The sequence below is a fragment of the Hemibagrus wyckioides genome, linkage group LG07 (assembly GCF_019097595.1).
Source record: "Hemibagrus wyckioides isolate EC202008001 linkage group LG07, SWU_Hwy_1.0, whole genome shotgun sequence".
Taxonomy (NCBI): domain Eukaryota; kingdom Metazoa; phylum Chordata; class Actinopteri; order Siluriformes; family Bagridae; genus Hemibagrus; species Hemibagrus wyckioides.
Window position 1 is genome coordinate 27,962,401 of NC_080716.1, and position 22,500 is coordinate 27,984,900.

The following is a 22,500-nucleotide window of genomic DNA, read 5'->3' on the forward strand; positions in this document are numbered from 1 at the left end:
GATATGTGAGTGTGTGTGTGATGAATTTCCTGTGGTGTGTGGATATGTGAGTGTGTGTGTGATGAATTTCCTGTGGTGTGTGGATATGTGAGTGTGAGTGTGTGGATGTGTGAGTGTGTGAATCTGTGAGTGTGTGTGTGTGTGTGTGTGAGTGTGTGTGTGTGAGTGTGTGTGTGTGTGAGTTGTTCGGTCAGATTCATTTGATTGATCGTCTTGTGACACGGAGACGTTTGGTGTGTCCAGGCTGAAGAGGAGAGGGACGGGATGGAGAAGGTGAAACTGGACAACAGGAGGATTCTCTTCAACCTGCTGCCGGTTCACGTGGCTCAGCACTTCTTAATGTCCAACCCCAGGAACATGGTGAGGGGCAACAAGGCTGACCAAAGCCACATGATCCACATGATCCACATGATCCACATGATCCACATGTAACGAGTGAAACCGTAACAATGACAGACTGTAGAACTGGACCATTTATTGACCTGGCAGTTTTATTTGTTTGTTTATATCACAGCACTAACTAATTTATTTATTTATTCATTTATTAAATCACAAGGAATTATTAATAATATTTATTTGTTTGTTTATATCACAGTACTAGCAAAGGTATTTATTTATTTAAGGAAAATCAGATGTTTATTTATTTGTTTGTTTATTAAGGTCTGATTAAAAGATTTTCTTTCTTTCTTTGTTTTTTTTATTTTAAATAAATCAGATATTTGTTTGTTTGTTTGTTTGTTTGTTTGTTTGTTAAGGGCTTACACAGCCATCCTCCTTAGCTACTTTTTACAGTTCTAAAATAACTGCATTACCATTTGCAGAAAAATTTCTATATTTATATAAAGTTGCTATCATAAAACAAACAAACAAATAAATAAATAAATAAATAAACTTGAAAAATGAAGAAATTAGGTATATTTGGTGTTGGGTGCCAAAACCTTTGCATACGGCTTTATTTTATTGATTTATTTTGTTCCTTTCATTCTGTTCTGATTTGCATGTTTGTTTGTTTGTTTGTTTGTTTATCCGTAGGATCTGTATTACCAGTCGTACTCCCAGGTCGGTGTGCTCTTCGCCTCCATTCCCAACTTCAACGACTTCTACATCGAGCTGGATGGAAACAACATGGGCGTGGAGTGTCTGCGTCTCCTCAACGAGATCATCGCCGATTTCGACGAGGTTTCTCTCTCTCCATCAGCCCATCAGAATCGACCAGATCCTGCAGGTGGTGTGGTCTAAACGTGTCCTGTCTTCTGTTCGTTTTCCAGCTCATGGACAAGGAATGCTACAAAGACATCGAGAAGATCAAAACCATCGGCAGCACCTACATGGCAGCAGTGGGCTTGGTTCCCACTACAGGCAGCAAGGTGAACCTTCTACTTCGTCCTTCTACTATTAACAAAGCAAAGAATTAAATCTAAACATCTAGCAGAGGTATAGATCCAGGTTCCTGGTTCTCTGGCAGTCCCAAGGTTTCAGTTTTATCAAATTCAATTCAAGTAGCGCATTTAACAATGGACATTGTCTCAAAGCAGATTTACAGGACGTAAGTAACATAGTACAAAAAGTTCAAGATTAATATTAGACTTATATTTACGTTTATTTGTATTAATCTCTAATGCCTAGTGAGCAAGTCTGAGGTGACTGTGGCAAGGAAAAACTCACTTAGATGGTAAGAGGAAGAAACCTTGAGAGGAACCAGACTCAAAAGGGAACCTCATCCTCATCTGGGAATTCCAGGAGCTCCTGAGCATCTCATAAATTAGCTCAACATCTAAGTTCATTATCGATTCCTCCATGCTGAAGCCTTCAAATGCTCAATGATGGAGATACGGCATATGTAGGATGTTATATTGTGTGTATTGATTAAGAGCTTGTTGTCCTCAACAGTCCACATGGGATTGGCATCTTCTCTTCCAATATCTGAAATCTTCATGAAGCAGAATCCATCTGGAGCGAATGAATGGAATATCTCAAATGTCTTCTTCTTGAAATCATGTCTTCCAGCTGACCTGCACAGCAGATGTGGGTATATTGGGTATACTAATCAGAGACTTTACTCTCACATTCCAGGTTAAAAAGTCCATTTCTTCTCACCTGAGCACCATCGCAGACTTCGCCATTGAAATGTTCGACGTCCTCGATGAGATCAACTACCAGTCTTACAATGATTTTATCCTGAGAGTGGGTAAGCTGAATCGTGTAACACAGGGTGGACTCATGTGCCGGAAGATTCCAGTGTATTTACGTGTTTTTTTTCCTCACAGGTATTAACGTAGGTCCAGTGGTGGCCGGGGTTATCGGGGCTCGTAGGCCTCAGTATGATATCTGGGGCAACACGGTGAACGTGGCCAGCCGTATGGACAGCACCGGAGTCCCGGGAAAGATCCAGGTCCACATGCTTTTCGTTTTTTATCGATACATTTATTTTTTTCAAACTTCCTGTATCTTAAAATCCAGCTGTCGAATTCTCCATTCTGATTCGTTCAGTTGCCAAAATCTACTAATCTCAGAATATCAAAAGTTATCTACTCAAGGGCAGAAAAAAGGCTGCTACAGCCATCTTCCTTAGCTAGCTCTGTTCAGTTTTGTGTAACATTAAACTATTAAATTATTATCAAAATAAAACTTTATTATCATGCGATGATTGGGGGGAGGAGACAGCATGCAACATATTTATTTATTTATTTATTTATTAAGCACAAAACTGTCTTAAAAATGTTTATTCATTAATTTGTTTAAAGCACAGTACATATAGTACAATATATATATATATATATATATATATATATATTGTTTTTTTTTTGTTTTTTTATTTAATGCATATTACTCAAAAAAGTTATTTTACAATTTTTTTAAAACAATGATTTATTTATGTATTTTTTTATTTACTAGTAAAACCAGATATTTCTATTTATTGTTTAATTTATGTATTAAAGCACAAGACATAATTAAAAATATTTATTTGTTTGTGTAGTTTCATTTATTTATTAAAGCTCAAGGCATAATTAAAAATATTTATTTATTTCATTTATTTGTTTGTTTGTTTATGGCATAGTAATAGCTAAGAAGTTATTTTATTTTTCTAGACAAATCCTTTATTTATTTATTTATTAAAGCACAAGGCATTATTAAAAATATTTATTAGTTTGTTTATAGCACAGTACTAGCAACTAAGTTAACTAGTTGTTTTGCTCATTTATTTATTTATTTATTTATTTATTTACACCACTGTCTTCCTTTGCTACTTCTTCCAGTTTTGCGTGTCAACAATGAAGCTGAGAGTGAAAGAAGAGTGAGAGTGGAGGATGATCCTTTACATTCTATTAAGTGCATCATCTTTCAGTGACGAACATATGACGTGTCACTCTCTAATGAATATACATTAGAATCGATAAATTAGAATCCTGGAAAAGAACCAAGACACTGGAATATGTCTCGAGTTGGTTTCCATATAATAAACATTATCCATGTCCCTTGTACAGGTAACGGAGGAAGTGCACCGCCTGCTACAGAACGACTACGACCTGGTGTGTCGCGGCAACATCAGCGTCAAGGGGAAAGGTCAAATGGTGACCTACTTCCTGGAGGGCAGATCTCAAGGCGCAGGTCCGAGGGCACCGGAGCGTCGCAGAAGCACGTACGCCATGGGCCGCGCCGCCAGGGTCGGGGTCGGATCCGCACAAAGCTCCGCCCACGGCCGTCCCGCATCTTATATCGTGCACGAGGAGGATGGCGAGGACGACACCGAAGAGGACGAAGGAGAGGTTTAAGATGAGGAAAGAGCATACAGAGCATCAGAAAGATCGATAATAAAAGATCTTTCTTCACACCCAAAGATGAGGCAGGGCACCAGGCGGTCAGCCAGGAAGATCTCACAAGCTACAACCTGGAACGAAGAATCTGGAATTATTTTTGTCTTCCCTTTCTAACCTGATCGATGACCTGCTTTGGGTTTCGGCGACTTCTTTTCAGTGTTTAGATCGCAAGCTGCACACTCGTCTTTTTCCAATCAGAGGCACGGCTGGGGATTACACACACACACACACACTTTTTTGTGCACATGCAAAATAATGGAACTTAAAGTCGATTATTTACACTATTTACATCAGGACTAATTTTTTTTTTTTTTATGTATTATACGCCAAGACTACCTGATCCGATGTAAATACTTGGATGTTCTATAAAACTTTGTGTACTTTTTGTATGCTGTTCAGTGAGGCCGAGTGGAGCCGAGTGCGTGTGCATGTGATCGAGACGTAACCGAGATAGCACAGACCACGTTTTAAAAGCAATTTATCAACTTATATAAAGCTTTATATGCTTTTTTTTTTTTTTTTTTTTTTTTTTTTGTCGGCGTTTGTAATTTTTGCGGATCTTTGCGTAGCTGTTGATTAATCAGGGAGGGTGACCAGCGCCCAAACTGCTCTTACTTGTTTTGATATTTTTCAGGTTATTATAATGCGACTTGCCTTTGCTGCACAGACGACTTTTCTAACGTGAGATTTTGCTTAACTTTCTTATCAGGGCACTTCTATTAGACGTTAACGGACTCGACACGTGTAGACGCGACTACAAGGACACTTCCAGCACCGACGCTGACGAGGGACTATTAGATTGCAAAATCGTACAAAAGCAATGATTAGCAAAGTATTTTTTTCGCTGGCTTTATTTCGAGGAGTGTTTTAAGAAAAGGTTGGAGCGTACAGGTGCAACATAAACTTGAGAAGAGAATCTCAGCCGTTCGCGTGGATATAAAGTCACAGGGTGCTTTCACATCTGCAGGGTTTAGTCAGGTTGAACGGAAACCTCGTGCATTCTCTGCCTCTGTGTGTTTCTTCAGACATTTTGCACTCACACTCAAGTGCAGGATGAAATAATGAAGTGAATCAAACACGCCATAGGTTTTAGGTCACAGTCAGGGTTGCCAGGTTTCGGCAAAAAAAAGTATTAAAAAAACAGCTGAAAGACTGAACGAAAGCGCTTGAGTCTGGTCTCTCTCACTTCCGAGTGAACCCTAATGAGAAACTGATTTGATTCTGAATCAATTCTTTTGCACGAAGTGAATCAAACACGCCATAGGTTTTAGGTCACAGTCAGGGTTGCCAGGTCTAGGCAAAAAAAGTATTAAAAAAAACAGCTGAAAGACTGAACAAAAGCGTCTGAGTCTGGTCTCTCTCACTTGCGAGTGAACCCTAACGAGAAACTGATTTGATTCTGAATCGACTCTTTTGCATGAAGTGAATCAAACACGCCATAGGTTTTAGGTGGCAGTCAGGGTTGCCAGGTCTCAGCGAAATTTTCAGACAAAACAATTCGAAAAGACCGAAAGAAAGCATCCGAGCATGTGGTGTCGCTCTTTTTCAAGTGAAACCTTATGAGAAAGCAATTTGACTTTGAATTTTGCAATGAAGTGAATCAAAAACGCCATAGGTTTTAGGTCACAGTCAGGGTTGCCAGGTCTCTGCAAAAAAAGTATAAAAAAAACAGCTGAAAGACTGAACGAAAGCGTCTGAGTCTGGTCTCTCTCACTTCCTAGTGAACCCTAACGAGAAACTTCTGAATCGAAATCTTTTTCTGTGAAGTGAATCAAACTTTTGGGATTTGGGTTGCAGTCAGGGTTGCCAGGTCTCAGCAAAATGATTATTCCAAAAATTAAAAAACATGGAAAAGTAAGAGACAAATTTTGAAGACTTTCCCCAAAAAACTGTTCCAACGTTGATGAAAAATGGTCTCCATGGCAACCCTGTGGCTGCTATTCTGAGCCTCGAGGCTCAAACCGAGCCAAAAGACCGAGCTGTAGAACTGCAGAAACGGCAAAAAGTGAAGATTCTGGAGATTTAGAAAAACAATAAACATGACACAATGGCTGATTTCTCAGAGCTTCACCTCTTTACCTTTTTTGTGTTTCAGGAAATGAATCTCCACAAACTATTTTTTTTTTGCTGTATGAATAAACGAATAGATGTGAAAGCATCCTTAGACGTCCTCATTAACATAGCGCTGCAGTTCACCACAGATCGCACAAAAAAGTGCCACCGAATGGACATTTTATATTGACTTTTTATATTAATCCTCACCAATACATTAATTTATTCCATGCAGCAGGTGATACTTTGGAAATTCGGGAAGATTTCCTGCTAGCACACTTCCTCCAGGATTGAGGAGTTTTTGTTAAATTTAGCACAGATTTTTGCGCAGATTTTTTTGGCGAGACGCGACACATTCATCTAAATCCCTCTTGGTTTTGCAGTTTTGCAGGAAAAAATCAACAACAAAAAGCACAAAAAATAAATAATAAAAAAACCCCTACAAAATCAAGCATTTTTAGCCACAATTACAAAAAAAAATAAATAAATAAATAAATAAATAAATAAATAAATAAATAAATAAATAAATCTGCACAATCCTGGAGGGACTCAATATTTAAGACCATGAGTTACTGAAGATATAAATATTCTTGTGGTTTTTTTTCTATTTAAATATTATAATATTATATATATATATATATATATATATATATATATATATATATATATATATATATATATATATATATATATTATAATAATTATAATAATAATAATAATAATAATAATTATTATTATTATTATAAATATTATTATTTATTTCTGGTGTTAAACCGATAAATGACTAAATAAAATACTATAAATGTATAGTATTTATTATAATATTATTATTATTATTATTATTATTATTATTATTATTATAAATATTATTATTTATTTATGGTGTTAAATCAAACCGATAAACGACTGAACAAAATACCATAAATTTCTGTAAACAAACACGGCAAATATTTTCAGCTAGAAAACATTGTACTCTTTTTTGAATCCCTTTAATTCCCGGAGCTCTGAGGCTCGAATTCGTTTTTAACGCAAAAGAAAAAAATGTTTTTTTTTCTTTAGAACCAATGGATAATTGTGGTTCTAGAACGAATGTACATTTTATGTGCTCTGGTTTAACAACAACATTTATTTTTATTTTTATTTATTCATTTTTTATTAAAAAAAGCAGTTAGGGATAACAGAAATGTGTCAAATAATCGTTATTATTGAATTATTGTTTTTTTTTCCTCAGACACGTTTTCTACTTAGCAACTGTTCATGTTTGGCTGTTGTTAAGATATGTATTATTTATTTATTTTCTTTTTAAATTTTTACAGACCAACACAGGAACAAATAACACACTTTTTATCCGTTTATAGTTTACGTATAATGTTATAGTAGCTATAAACACTCTTTCCCCCTTAGTTAGCCTCTGCTGTTTTCTCTTTCTTAGGGTAATAAAAATGCAACTTGTCGTATGTTACTGAAAACAAAGAAAATCTACGATATATTACAGTATAAATAAGTAAATAAATAAATAAATAAAGACAGACTGACACTGGAGACTCCGTCCAGAAAGCTTCAGCATATCAACAGTGTCAACATCGTCTACTTTTATTTATTTGAATCAGATTATTATTAACTTTAGATTCTAATGTTTATTATAATGACAACATATTAGAATTAATTTAATCCTATAAATCTAGGCATCTAATCAACACCTCCTGACCAGGTCAGAGGGCAGAATTCAGCAGTGTCCTGATATAATAATCATTATTCGGTGCAATTCTGTTATCGATCGTTGTTAAAGCTTTTGGTTTAAATATAAATTATTTACAGTTACGGAGCTGAAGAATTGACCTGACCTGCTCACCTGAGACACTGAACATGTTTATTTTTTCTGATCTCTGTTTATCTTTTCTTTCCTCTTCTGGATCAATAATAATGTTTCTTTCATTGCCTGACAAGCTGGTTCACACGTTGGGCTCCATTTGTTTTGGACTTACAATACAGAACCGGCCACGGACTGCTCGATCTCGTCCCGGACTGGACCGCATCAATAAAAAGAAAAAAACGTTTTCTGCCTTATTTTACAAGCTCTAGTGAATGAACTCTTTGCCTTGAAGCTAACGCTCTTTGATATGCAGATGTACCGTTTGTAAATGCAGTGGTGTGTGAAGCATCTTCTCTACAAAGCTGAGCAGTAGACCATTTTGTAATGAATACAGCATTGAAGTAAAAATCTTTCTCCACTGAGCTCGTGACTTTTCTTAGCGCCGACTGAGATCCGGTGTGTGTACCCTTCGGCGTGATGGGATGTGTCACTTCATGAATATGTGTGAAAAGAGAACAGAGGAGAAGGACAGATGGAAAGAAAGGTCAGAAATGATGGTTAAGGACCGCTTCTTCTTCTTCTTCTTTTTTATGACATTGTGTCACTAGCAACCTGTGGAACAAAAAAAGGTCAAATTTGGGCCTCATTTTGAGGTACATTTACACTCATAACTTTTGAAAACCACCACTGAGAAAACACACAATTTCCACCTATTTAGACTTTTAAAGCTGTTTACTTTTATACCTCCCAGACGCAGCTTTAATTAATATCCAAACCAACAATTATCAGTATTAAGGAGTTATAATATATAATATATACTATAATATCTCTATAATATCAGTCTATATCATATAATTATAAGCAGTAAAATAAAATCTATGAAAGATAGAATAAATCCCTCAAATAATCTTGAACTTAAATGTTATCAGTATGATTAGGCCTAATTACATACACTTCTACTTGCTAATAGTTACCGCCAACGTTAGCTAGTTGTTAGCAAGGATGGCTATTGGTTTCTCAGTCAGCACACAAGCTGATGTTGGAAAGCTGGAGATGGATTAAGAAACACAAACAGCCGCAGGTCTCTGAGGCCCTCTAGTAGCTGAGACCCGGAGCTGCAGCTCTTCTAGTCCATTGGAGGAAACGGCGCTCGAAGTTGGCTAAAATGCACGAGACCCTGGAATAAAGAGAGACAGAGGCTCTGGGTCGTTGACCGGAAGATCAGGGTTTCAAGCCCCAGCACCACCAAGTTGCCACTGTTGGGCTCTTGAGCAAGGCCCTGCATCCTGGCCCTGTGCTCTGACCCCAATCTCCAAGGAGGGCATATGTGAAAAAAAGAATTTCACTGTGCTGTAAAGACTATTTCTGTTTTCTATATCTACAAATTAAAACAGGATCAGAAATTGACATGTTGTCATTTCTTAATAAGAGAACTGATGTAATAGAATAATAATACTAATAGATAACAGAATAATAGTAATAACAGAATTTTATTAGAACGGTAATAATAGAATTTGATGGGGTGTCCTGATTTTTTTCTCATGATTGTATGTGCTGAGAGGATTTCACATTAAGGCTGCAGGGAAAAGCTAAAACGCTGAATAAAAGTAAAGCAGTCTGTGAGAACAGTCACACATCCATGACACTTTAACATTAAAAACAAAACAAATCTCCTGAACGGTGAGTGAAATATAATCATTTATTATTTCATTAAATTCTTACTTTCTTACATTTTCTCTGACCAAAACCCAACTACCTTTCTTTGTTGTTGCAAGTAGAACGTGTGTACTGAAATACAAACTACTTCCTTATAATAAAAAAAATGAAACATACAAAAAGAAAAAAACAGAAAATGAGTACACAAATATTAAAAGGGTGACTAACAAATATAAAGACATTTTCTTCTGTGCACTGAACATTGAAAAAGGACTCTTTTACCCGTTTACACATCCTGAGCAGAGACTCTAATTTTGATACAGGAAGCTCGTGTGTACAGACTGTACATAGGGCGGAGTGTTTGTCTCCTGTGGTCACAGTAATCTGGTCTCTGGAGCTGGGACTTGACACAGATTTATAGTTTTTTAAAATGTCTTCAAGTCTAGTAAAATAAATAAATAAATAAAAATAAATAATCAATACTGACAAAGCAGCATAGAAATATTAATTTCTATGCTGATGTAATGTATTAATTATTCCTCTCAGTGCAGTTTAGTTAGTGCCACACAACAAACCAGGCACTTATAGAACTGTGGAGTGACCACTAATGTGTCCTGCATTGTAAAGCTCATTATTCCGAGTTTTAACCAGCCAACATATTACAACGTTGATTTTGTTCACAGGACAATATTTCCAGGATTCCAGTTGCTGTAAAAAACAAACGCATCCAATATAAGAAGAACTGTATACAAAAGGATGATTTGCTCCAATCAGCCACACAACAAAGCAGGCGTGAAGATGAACAGCTGTTCCATGATCATACAGTAAAAGTGTCTTACACTGCAAGCTCATCCTTCAGCTTTTGGAGTTGTTGGTAGTAGCCCGCTTCGACCTTCGACCCAAGTTCATCATCACTTGCTGAATGAAGGTACTACTCCAGGTGGAGTGCATAGGTAAAGCCGAACAAGAGGCACATTGCCTGAGGCAAGCTGGTGAGTTCGTCCATGACAAGGCTGCCCTCTAGGATGATCGAGTCAAGTCAAGAAGCTTTTATTTCAATGCCATTTCAGTCATATATAGCTGACGCAGTACATAGTGAAATGAGACAACGTTTCTCCAGCTACATAAGACAACATGACATAAATGTTGATCTCGAACCCATTTCTGCTCTCTGACATGTTCTCCATGTGCTTGTTCTTCTAAAAAGCAGATCAGATTTCATCTTCAACCAGTAATATTCTGTGTAAGGTTCTCCAACAGAGGGAATAACACACGTCTCAAACACACTGAAAGCCGACAGACTCGTTTTATATCAGACTCACAGCCTGAACATCACTCATTTATTAATTGACTGATTGAAAATGTCCTGTAAGTCCATTTCTACTGTAACAGTAAAAAGAGTTAACACAAGTGTCCAGTTTTATTGAAAAAAAAAGATTATTTCTCCCTCGGGGTTCACACACACACACACACACGGTGATTTTATCACTGCAAGTCTTCAGTCTCTGTACTAGCACTGGTTGCCACGGTAACCTTCATCAGTGGGTGGAGCAACTAGTCCGTTTTCTTGCAGCTAAAATGCCCTTATGGGAGAAGTGAAGTTTGTGTATAAAATTCAGCAGTGTATATCTGCATCACATCGTCCACGTCTCCCTGTCCATCACAGACCCTCACAGTCCAGCTGCAGGGGTTTAACCTGCACGTGAATCAGGTCAATATCTCTCTACATACACTGCAGCCCAATTTTACATTTTTAGAAGGAGTCTCCAGTGTCAGCGCTTCGTAAAGCTCTTTTCCAAGTAACAAAACAAGCTGGAAGATTTTGTCTCAGTCTAAAAAAAAACTGGCTGGTGAGGAAACAATGAAGGGAAAATAAATGTCAAAGATGATTTACATCATGAAATGGAACTCTAAACGGATAAAAAGTACCATGAATAACGAGAGATAAATCAAACATGTGCAGTACTATGAAAATGGATTTCAGGGCAGCAGCAGAAACCCCATAACTCCTCCCACCACCTCGTTGTTGATTATTTTCCTGTGAAATAATATCATGTTTATGATGTTATGTTAAAATTCCACAACTGGAGGTCAAACTGGAAACATCTGTCTTTGGAGTTCTAAAGAAAGTAGCAACAGTGTGCTCCTGAATCTCCGTGAAACTGGAGAAAATGTTTATATATATATATGTACACACACACACACACACACACACAGTGCTGCTGCAGGAAACAGAATCGAGAAAATGACCTCAGTGTCCCCGAGTCATTACAGCAAACTAATAAAAAAATAAGAGCACTGTGTGTGTGTGTGTGTGTGTGTGTGTGTGTGTTGTACATGGTTGCCAGGTTCCAGTATAACACCCACAGAAAATCAGCATATGTGAACCTCGTCTGTCCGCTTTCACATGAACAGACCAAGAAAAGGATAAATCCATTTACTATCTCAACTTTTTGGGGGAGTTTTAGAGTGAATGGTTAAGAAATTTAAACCTGGCAACCCATCCTCCCATAAAAGCCATTCTTTAAAACTATACATATAAGTGAAATCCTTTGTGTTTGCACGACTTGTGTGGGATTGTAAAGCTTTAAAACAACAACAAAATAAAAAAAATCATCGCACAATCCATAAGGTCAGTCGCCACAGCCAACACTAACGCTCAGTGCTTTAACGTGTGATGATTGTTGACCTTCATGATGTGTACAAAGTTCATTTATTACACTTTCTTCCTAAACCTAATAATATACTAATAATAATAATCCCAGTATTGACTCTAATGCTTCTATCACCCACTCCTAACTCAACTCAAAAGCAGTCATGCAGCAAGGAGGAAATAAATGAACATAAAATTCAATCGCACATGAAAGCAGAATAATAGAGTAAGAGAGGAACACACTGTGTGTATGATGGAGAGACTGAGATGAGGTGTGAGAAGAAGAAGAAGAAGAAGAAGCTAGCAGGAAGACAGAAGTGAGAACGATTTCAGCTTTGTATTCCGTGTCTAATGCGAGAAACGAACCTGGTTCTTGAATTACCTTAGACACACACACACACATTTCAGCATCAGACACACTCTGTGTTTCTTCTCAACGTTTTAAATAAATATATTTCACAAGTATTTCTGTTGTACAGACCTGGGATTCACTCTGGACTTCCCTCCTCTCTCCCTCTCTCTCTCCCTTCTCTCTCCTCTCTCTCTCTCCCCCTTCTCTTTCCACTCTATCTCTCTCTCCCCCCTCCTCTCTCTCTCTTTCTCCCCCCTCCTCTCCCCCCCTCTCTCTCTCTCCCCCTCTCCTCTCTCTCTCTTTCTCCCCCCCTCCTCTCTCTCTCTTCCCCCCTCCTCTCTCTCTCTCTCTCTCTCTCTCCCCCCCTCCTCTCTCTCTCTCTCTCTCTCTCTCTCCCCCTCTCCTCTCTCTCTCTTCTTCCCCCCCTCTCTCTCCCTTCTCTCTCCTCCCCACCCCTTCTCTCTCCTCTCCCTCTCTCTCTCTCTACAGTAAAATGTTCATGTGATTTATATTAGACAGGATGACTGTATTGATCTGGACGTCCCTGAGCTTTAGCAGAAATCTAGAGTATGTTGAGTTTGTTGGTCTGCTGTTTCATCACAAATTCATCATGTTTCCTGATCAACTCCCAGAAACATCCCCACTGCCCTCTGTGAGCCGCCGTGTAACACAAACCTGCCTGCTTACACAATAATATACATTTATAGAATGATATTTCATTATTATTGTTGTTGTTGTTATTATTACGTTTTATTAAAAAACACACACAAGACACAAGAAGTGAACTTGGGAATTTTATTAAAGTTTTTCACACATGGAAAAAAATCTGCAGTAATGTTTCTCTCTCCTGTGTCTGCTCTCTCTCTCTCTCTCTCTCTCTCTCTTTAGAGCCACACAGGAGTGAACATATTTCTCATTGCATTTCTCTCCTTCAGAAACGTCTTCCTGTCTTCTTCCCACTTGCGTCTGTCTTTCTCCCAGTCCATTTTCTCCACCTGCCAGCTCCTCTTCGTTTCCTCCCAGTGCTCTTTCTCTTCCTCCCAGCTCTCTCTCTCCTTCTTCCAGGTCTCTCTCTCTTCCTCTAAGCGCTTTTTCTCTTCCTCCCAGCTCTCTCTCTCCTTCTTCCAGCTCTCTCTCTCTTCCTCTAAGCACTGTTTCTGTTTCTCCCATTTTTCTGACGCTTCCTCCCATAATGCTATCTGTTTCTTCAATCTCTCTCTCTCTTCAATCCAGTCTTCTTTGTCTTTCTCCAAGACCTGTATCCTCGACTCTGCTATTTCTCCTCGCTCCGTAAAGACTGAGATAAAAGTCCGGAGCTCATTGATGTGTCGCAGAAGGGTAGCGTTCCTCTCCTCCAGCTCCTGCACCTTCAGGTTGTTTTGCTCCTCCAGCTCCTGCACCTTCAGGCTGTTTTGTTCCTCCAGCTCCTGCACCTTCAGCCTGTGTTGTTCCTCCAGCTCTTGCACCTTCAGCCTGTGTTGTTCCTCCAGCTCTTGCACCTTCAGGCTGTTTTGCTCCTCCAGCTCTCGCACCTTCAGCCTGTTTTTCTCCTCCAGCTCTTGCACCTTCAGGCTGTTTTGTTCCTCCAGCTCTCGCACCTTCAGGTTGTTTTGCTCCTCCACCTCTCGCAACTTCAGGTTGTGTTGCTCCTCCAGCTCTTGCACCTTCAGGTTGTTTTGCTCCTCCAGCTCTTGCACCTTCAGGTTGTTTTGCTCTTCAAACTCTTCAGTCTGCATTTCTGCGTCCATCTTAGCATCAGACAGACTTTCCGTCTCGACTTCTTTATCCTCTGTCCTGCTCTTCTGCAGGTCTTTCTGTCTTTCCTTCTGGAGCTGCTCTCTCTCCTCTTCTATCTGAGCCTGGTTTTGCTCCAGATCCTCTATCTTTGCCAGTAATTGCTCTGTCAGCTCCAGGTGAGTGATTTCTCTCTCCTCCATCTCTTTCTTAAATTCTGTAAATATTTCCTGCATTTGTTCTTGCAGATGATTCAGCTCCATCTTTCTGAGATCATTCTGTGTCTCGTTTTCCTTCTCAAGCTCTCGTATCCTCTTGGCCATCTCCTTCTTCTCCTCTCTGAGTTGTTCCACCATGTGGTCTTTCTCTTGCATCTGCTGAAGCCAGGTCCTGCTCTGCTCTTTCCAGGAAGCCACCATCTCTTGGATTTCTCTCTCTGCCGCAGAGCGTCTCCTCCTCTCGTTCTCCAGCTCGGACTCCTCTCCGTCCTGATGCTTTCTGTCAACAAAAAACATAGCTTCCACACCCCCTAATTTAAGAGTAACGACATTGTTCCTGTCGTCTGCTCTGTCTCTCCTTTTAGTGTCTCTCTCCTCATTTCTGTGATCCTGAGCTTCTTTCAGATTCTTTACTGTGCTCATTAACTCCATCATGAGCATCTGATTAGCTCTATCTCTCTCCATCTGTTCCACCTTAAACTCTGCTAGAGCTCTCTGCATATCTAACTGCAGATTATTTCTCCTCTCTGCCACAATGAGCGCTTCGACTCTTTCTGTGTCCTCCTCAAGCTCTCTCAACTTTTTAGCCATCTCTTCATTCTCCTCTTGCATTTTCTTCATCATGCTGTCTTTCTGGAACAGCTTCTGACTGCTGCAGGAGGCCACTGGCTCTGGTTGCTCTCTCTCTGGTTTGTTAAAATCAGCCATTTCTTCACTAAACACTAAACACAGTGAAGATCTCTGTCTGCACCTCTGAGGAGGGTTTCGCTGAAATGGGGTTTGTTTTTTACTATAAGTTCTGTGATGTCATAAAGAATTAGAAGGTGGGGGTGGCGTCGGCGGGGGGAGGAAGGGGGGGCGGTGTGCGGGTCATCCCGCGTCATCCTGCGTCACGTGACGTCGTTCTCGTGCGGAAGTGGCCGCGGATCTCGTGCATTTTAGCCAACTTCGAGCGCCGTTTCCTCCAATGGACTAGAAGAGCTGCAGCTCCGGGCCTCAGCCACTAGAGGGCCTCAGAGACCTGCGGCTGTTTGTGTTTCTTAATCCATCTCATGAGGCTGAAACACGCGACACGTTAAAGAAACCCCAGCACAGCTTTAAAGCTTTCCAACATCAGCTTGTGTATTTTCTTCAATTCTCTCAGCAGAATCGGGGATTTTCTCCAACTGAACAATAAAATGCCGAATTAATAAACACACAGTGGAATCGCTCCATTCATTTCACCTCAGACGGATATGGTGTTGTTTAATAAATCTTATTCATCATATCCACTGCTTTTTTTTTTAGCTCTCTGAATGAAGCAGGACGGATTTCCCGAGTAACTGATTACAAAATAAATAAACACCATTAAATACAGGAGAGCTGTGAAGCTAGTTAGCGTCAGGCTAAATATTATCATGAATGTAAACCACTAGCCACGTTTGCTAACAGGCGAGCTAGCGTCCTATAAATATCTAATACTATAATATAATAACTGTTAGTCTGTATGTGTATGGAACTGGGCCTGATCATCATGATAATATTCCATCCATTCTCCCAGATCTGGACTGAAGTTTAACTTTATTTCAGGGATTTATTCGATAATCCATAAATATTATCCTTTACATTTTGTAAATATGACGATTTACAGTTTAAAAAGTTTGACTGAACCATATCAGGGTATCCTTTATGTTATCATCCATTAAGATGATTTATTTACAACACATTTCTCTATTCAGTAATCTTTACAATATCAAATCATCATTGTTCTAACAGTAGAGATGTTGAAATAATACAATAATAAATCCTCAGAAGCAGGAACAAGGATTAAAAGCAGCACCATTTAGAACAAGTGAGGAAACGATGCCTTTACCACCAACATCACCAAGTCCAGTCCTTATTCTTACTAATTCCCGAAATTCCCTTCAAATACACCTCAAATCTCTTACGGAAATATTATTTCAGACATGCTGTGACCATGTTACTAAAATAATCCCATATAAATCCTACAAACATTCACTTCCACTCGTTCTTCAGACACCAAGGTAGTAACCTTCATCACCGAGGAACCTGACGGAGTTCCTGAGAGAGAGGAAAAATCCTCCAGAGTGTTTTCCATTGCACTCCGAATCCATCAAACTCTCCACTTTACAGGAGAAACATCATTGGAAAAGCCTCCACTGAGGAGAATTCGTAGCACGGTTGTCATTTTGTGGGTCTTCTTACATTAGGAGACATGTTGAGTGAAAATAACAGTTTTTATTTGCAGCACCAGGAATCTTCAGCATCATACATTTAGCACTTATTGATCAGGCAAGAGGAACGTACGGACAGTCTGGGGAGCAGCTGAACGCAGCATATTAACATTATCGTTATAGTGAATACCTACTTGGCAAATCCAATGAAATCCTCATGGTTGGTGTTGATGTACGCGAGCTGGACATCGATGAGTAACAGAATCTGTGGGGGGAAAAATGTAAAAGCTTTAATGCTCTTTTCTATTTTCTGTGTTGTTGTTGTTGTTGTTTTTCTTGTGCTGCTGAGATTCCTGTGAAAGCGGTCATTACCTGCTCTTTGGCCCGGCTCTCGCGCTCGCGAATGTGTGAAGTGACGATTCGCTCGGTCTCCTCCCTCAGCATGGGGAACGTCCCCAACTACAGACACGTAACACACACATGAATACACTATCACACTGCACACACTTTACAGAGTTCAACACCAAGAATTGCTTCACCAGTTCTGTAGAAAATACATGATGAATACTTAGTCTGGACAAGAAATGGTATGTGTGTGTGATACTGGATGTTCTGTTAGGAGACATTTCATTCATTTAGGGAAGGAGTCTTCAGTGTCAGTGCTTTGTGACGACTCAGTACAAGGACAAGCGGTGTTATAGAGAGGGAAAAATGAAACACAGGTGAGGGAATGACCTCCCATAACACACGGACACCTTGTTTTACACACGTTCCACAACATCAAATGCAGACTTCTAAATATGATGAAAACATGGGAACGTTATATAGTGATGGCCATCTTAGACACCCGGGTGCACTTTTTTCTGTAGGCCCCGCCTCCTAAACTTTGAGTAAAGAAAGTTTAAAATGATAATAAAGTAGCAGATCATCGATAATAGACTCCTCCCTTTTCTTTCTTTCTTTTAAATTACTCATAAAAATGAGAACAAAGCTTTATTGAGCATATACACAATGATTTTTAATAGAAATCCAACATTAACCCTTGATAGCAGGTCGTGACTATTTGTACCCTGGGATAACGTTTGTGGTCAGTGGTTTGTTGTCAGGTAGAGAATAAACGAAATGACTTTACCCGTGTCCGGGTTTACATAACGTCACAGAAATAAGAAGGGCTGTACCTTATTAGCGCACTGCCGCACTGTGTTGATGAGCTCCTGAATGACCAGGTCAATACATTTAATGCAGGGTTCCTTCAGCTTCACGACCTGTTTCTTTACTATCGCCTCGAACGCCATGTCTGGAGTGAACAGCCCCGTCCTGAAAACACGGAGATGCTTTTAGCTATCGTTTCCATAGCAACAACTAAGTCACAGGGGCGTCTACCTCGGAAAGCAGAAAGTGGGCCGTCTGCTAGAACTGCATTCTGATTGGTTGGAATGATGTAAGCGTGATAGACTGTAGGTACGACGAAACATTTTGACTGATGATTGCTGCACTCTGATTGGTTCAGATAAAGATGAAACATGTTTTACTGGCTACATAATGTGCAAAATATTCAGTATTTCGTTCATACAGGGATCCAGACTGGTTTATTGAGCATCCACGGGAAGAAACGGTGCGTTCCAGTCAAGTTGGAAAGACGGTGTTTAAGAGGCGAACGGCACGGCAGAGTCGGAATTACGAGCTGGGAACCACAGCTTTATTAAAGCAGTTTTATATGTTATCTGTAGTTAATCACTATCATAATGTATTCAACTTTTTAAACAGCAACCATTTTACAAAATTAAGTTGCTCCAATTGGATTTTTTTTTCTTCCAGATTTCTTTTTCTTGTTTTTCTTCACGTAGTAGCGTTTAAGAAAGACATTAGTTCAACCACTATTTTTATGCAGTGAACTTTTTTTATTTTGAACTGCAGTGGAACAAATTCTATTCAAATCTCGCAAAAACAAAATGCATGATGTTTTGTACCAGTTCCACTTTTATCTCTGAATCCACTGCATTACATGTTGCCTGAGATCCAAGCCATATTGTATCTCAACTAATAATTCGATTGTGCTTTAGCTACCACTTGATGGCACTACTAAAGTGTCTACAAACGAGGATAACAGGTCTAAATTAGGCAGAATTAAGTATAAGGTGCAGCGAACCCAAAATGTAATGTCTCCATATGAGGACGCAGTGTCTCAAGAGGTTAAAGAAGAGTGAGCACCTCATCTCAAAGCATGTCATGCAACTTTCCAAGAGACTAAGCTGTATATGAGTAAGCCCACATCAGTCATTTTCAAAACACAACAAATACATTGTCTTTGGGCTAAAATATGTATTTCTTTAAACATCTTTGTTTTGTCAATGATTTGTTGAACATAAAGCATAACAAAACTAACCTGACAGAGAAACATTCTCAATTTCTTTTCGTCTCCAGTTGACTTCCAAATACAAAACAAGGTCAAAAAAGTTACAGAAACAGGTTACAGAAAATATTGTTCTTGAGACTTTTGCACTGGCTTTCAGTCCATCAAGGTCAAGGAACAACTTCAAAAGTCTATTTAAGTTCCTTGCAGTAGCTCAGGTTCAGAGTATATATTATGCCCATCAGCAAAGCACAGCACCTTGGGATATCCAGGACTTTTGTTCCCTCCACCACAATGGTTGCCATCCAGTGATCAAATGCAGGGGTAAACCGGTCATCAATGATAGCAATTTTCATCACTTGCCTTTCAAGGCTGGTCTCGAACTCTTCATAGTCCCTGTAAAGCAAAGGGACTTTAATGATATACTAATTGAACAGCTTCGGGGAATTTTTTATTTTCTTCCATTTCCCTTCAGCTGGTCTCTACATCTCGGTGTTTTTCTTGACCCTTTTCAGGTTTTATACAATAACTGAAGCAGTTAAGCCACAATTTTTGTTAAATTCTTCAGAGAGCCCTTTTCCAACACCTATTCATGTTGATGTGGTCTGAAGTGCAACATATGTAAGAAATGTACCTGACAATGAGTAGTCCAGGAGCAAGCTTCTGCCTTTGTGTTTACACTTTGCTCATTTCATTTTCTTTCAAAATACTAAATTACTTACACCAAACTCCTTGAACAGGTCCTCTTCCTTCTCTACAACAAGGCACCGGATGGCTACTTCTCTGCATATTGTGCTATATGAAAAAAAGGGGGTGGGTTCAGGGTAAAGTGTCTACATTAGTGTAATCTGTATGGGTGACTGCCCACATAGATTATACCCAGAAATGCTCAAAAAAGTCTAAATAATTATCATACCTCAAGAAGCATGTCCTTAAGTTGCCACTCCTGAAGCTCCTCCTCTTGATGAAACCACGTCCATCAGCTTCTGGGTGCAGTGGTCAAGTTTGGCCATGAAGGTAGATTCGAGGTTTACAGTGGTTATTCTCTTGAACTCGTCATTTATCTGTGGACCATACTAAGATAAAAGTCGAATATTGCACACGATTAGCTATAGGCTATAGCATTTATTTTTGTTTTCTTGTCTCTGAAGAGAGAATGTCTTGGCCATTTTCTCAGCAACCACCTGGCAATGATCCCTTTTCATCACTTCACACAAGAGCTCCACTCTCTCTTTCTCCAAACTTTCACTGCTTTCACCTTGTGGATGAGGAAGTAGGTCATTTACTTCAGCCTTTTTAACATTTTTAGCAGGAGCCTGCTCATGTACTGGTGTCCTCTTGAGTGAGTTCACCACAATTTCTGGCCAGCCAGTCTCGCCATGACGATTGGATCTGAGGCGCTGGATCCATCCATAACATCAACTGAAGGACCCTGGTTCTTTGAGGCAGGGATGTTTTTTGACCAAGGCCTCTGCTACTTGACTTAGATCCAGCACTTGGTGGATAAGCAGTGTACTCAAAAACAGCCTCAGCTAAATCTCCAAGAATGTCTGGAAGTAGTGAGATGAGATCTTTGGTACCAAAGAGTCCCAGAACAACGGAAAAACTTTTCATTGCCCAACTGAAGCAGAATTTCTGTACTGGCAGAGAAACGAGGGATTGGAAATTCCACAGGCCATCCCTTTGACTGCTGGGTGGGGCTTTCAGTCATCGATCTTGGAGAAACATGTAATGTGTCATGGCAGGATGAAGATGAGCAGAAAACATCAGAAAGCTGAGGTGAACTATCAGTAATAGTTGTGAAGGAGCTGTCTACATCTGTTAAGGTGAGAGTTACTGTAGGAGGTTCCTCAAAATACACAACTTTGATAGTGCCCTTGTCCATGATGGTCAGTTGTTGAAAGCAAAGAGAAAAACTCAGTCCCCAAAATCAGCATCCTTGAAACGCAAACAGAAATCCCTACAATTTCCCAAATGTAACTGGAACAAGTGAATGAAGCTCTTCAACTGTTCCTGGGATTCCAGATGGTAATATCAGTTTCTGGATATCATGGTCTGAAAGTATCACTCGGAGATGGGCTTGTTGTGACGTTGATAAATCTGTAATACACAAAATGATTGAGATAGATAGATATATCTCTTGTTTCAACTATGATTTCTGTATCTGACAAGTCAAGGACGTGCTAGCAATCTATACAACACAAATGTACTGTTTCAGGGTTACAGTGCTTTTTCCACCAAGCACATAATGCGTTAAAGGGAACATGTCAGACAGCTCTGTTGGCTCTAGCACTTTCACAGTGCATGTTTTCTCAAGGAAAAAGCTCCTGAGATGCTCAACTGACCAAGCATCTAAGCATTTCACAATGACTTCCAAAACTTTGGTAAAATTGAAGCCTTTCCTCATGGTGCTTGCTGCTCTTCTCACCATCAAATGACCAGCAGGACAACATGCACACACACACACACACACACACACTATAATATGCTGATATACTCCATATAAAAAAGCCAGAAACTAAGCTTTCTTTGCACAGGCCTATCTAAAGGGTTAATGGTGCCACTTGGTTAAAATCCTGGATTGTTTTTAAACATTTAGTAGTTTTGATCAGAACTGAGGTGGATTAACAGATTTATGCAAAACAAGTTGAAAAAAAGATTTACCTGACCTATTTTTACAGCAGTTTATTTTAGTGGATGTTTTCATCCTGAACATAACATAAGGGTAGTGAATTTGCCCACAGTGTATTTTATATATTTCCAAAATGTATTTCAAAATAAGATTTCTCACCAAATACCATTCCATTTACTGAAACACAGAGAAAGTTATAACTAAATTAAGAGTGAAAAGTGACCCCTAGTGGATGAAAACGTCCCCAACAGTACACAAGAGTTTTAATGAAGTATGTTTATGTCGAATTATAAACTGTCACAGTTAACAGGGTTGAGTTGATACCCTCACCTGATGCCGTGGATGTTTTTGATGGCGTAGCTGATCTCTCGGCGCATCTCCTTGTCATCGCACTCCATCTGTGGATCACAGACAACATTTCAGACCACTGAACATACTGATTTTTTTGTTCTGTGTCACATTGTACCGTTCTTTCCAGCGTCTCTGTAATTCGGCGATATCACAATTCCTTACTGTTCATTCTCACTGATTTATTTCTCAGAGCCTGAGCTCACAGCTGGAGCGCTCTCACATGTCGGAAAGTATTCAGGACAGAGGTTTGTGGTTTCTCTGGGCTTTCATAAGCATGCAGTGAGGGAGTTTTAGATGCTACCTGGTTCAGGGTTTTCTGCAGGTGAGGTGTACCCATGCTGTCAGCCAGGTGTCTGTATGATGGATGAGACAGGAAGAACTTCCTCTCTGCAGCCAGAATGTCCTTCTTTCCTTCAATGTCCTTCTGACTGCGGTTCACCACCCCGATGTAACCTGAGACAGGGGCAAAGAGGACGACAGTGTGAGAGATCTGTGTGTGTGTGTGTGTGTGTGTGAGAAAATTTAAATGGATCTAAGGACTATTCACTGTGTGTGTGTGTGTGTGTGTGTGTGTGTGTGGTGATGAGTAGGGTGTGTGTGTGTGTGTGTGTGTTGATGAGTAGGGTGTGTGTGTGTGGTGATGAGTAGGGTGTGTGTGTGTGTGTGTGGTGATGAGTAGGGTGTGTGTGTGTGT

The 22,500-nt window shown here is 39.6% G+C and overlaps 3 protein-coding genes across 3 annotated transcripts in view; 1 reads left to right on the forward strand and 2 right to left on the reverse strand.

The window, feature by feature from the left end:
* The window catches only part of adcy1b (adenylate cyclase 1b), a 74,540-nt gene extending 68,101 nt beyond the window's left edge, over positions 1-6,439 (forward strand). Inside the window, exons 15-20 of the mRNA XM_058393975.1 lie at positions 244-360; positions 1,033-1,179; positions 1,269-1,367; positions 2,074-2,188; positions 2,268-2,392; positions 3,486-6,439. Coding sequence (XP_058249958.1) covers positions 244-360; positions 1,033-1,179; positions 1,269-1,367; positions 2,074-2,188; positions 2,268-2,392; positions 3,486-3,773 — 891 coding nt within the window. The 3' untranslated portion in view covers positions 3,774-6,439. The remainder of the gene's footprint in view (positions 1-243; positions 361-1,032; positions 1,180-1,268; positions 1,368-2,073; positions 2,189-2,267; positions 2,393-3,485) is intronic.
* A 5,542-nt stretch (positions 6,440-11,981) lies between these two features.
* Positions 11,982-15,004, reverse strand: LOC131356287 (golgin subfamily A member 6-like protein 22). The gene is made up of 2 exons (XM_058395190.1): positions 13,241-15,004; positions 11,982-12,374 (listed from the first exon to the last, which is right to left on the reverse strand). The coding sequence occupies exons 1-2, from the start codon at positions 15,002-15,004 to the stop codon at positions 12,135-12,137; spliced, it is 2,004 nt and encodes a 667-aa protein (XP_058251173.1). The 3' UTR covers positions 11,982-12,134.
* A 450-nt stretch (positions 15,005-15,454) lies between these two features.
* On the reverse strand, positions 15,455-21,849 carry LOC131356587 (dynamin-2-like). Its single transcript, XM_058395716.1, has 4 exons — positions 21,786-21,849; positions 17,649-17,787; positions 16,843-16,929; positions 15,455-16,735 (listed from the first exon to the last, which is right to left on the reverse strand). Exons 1-4 carry the CDS (start codon positions 21,830-21,832, stop codon positions 16,661-16,663), a joined length of 348 nt encoding a protein of 115 aa, XP_058251699.1. The 5' UTR covers positions 21,833-21,849; the 3' UTR covers positions 15,455-16,660.
* Positions 21,850-22,500: the final 651 nt, after the last annotated feature.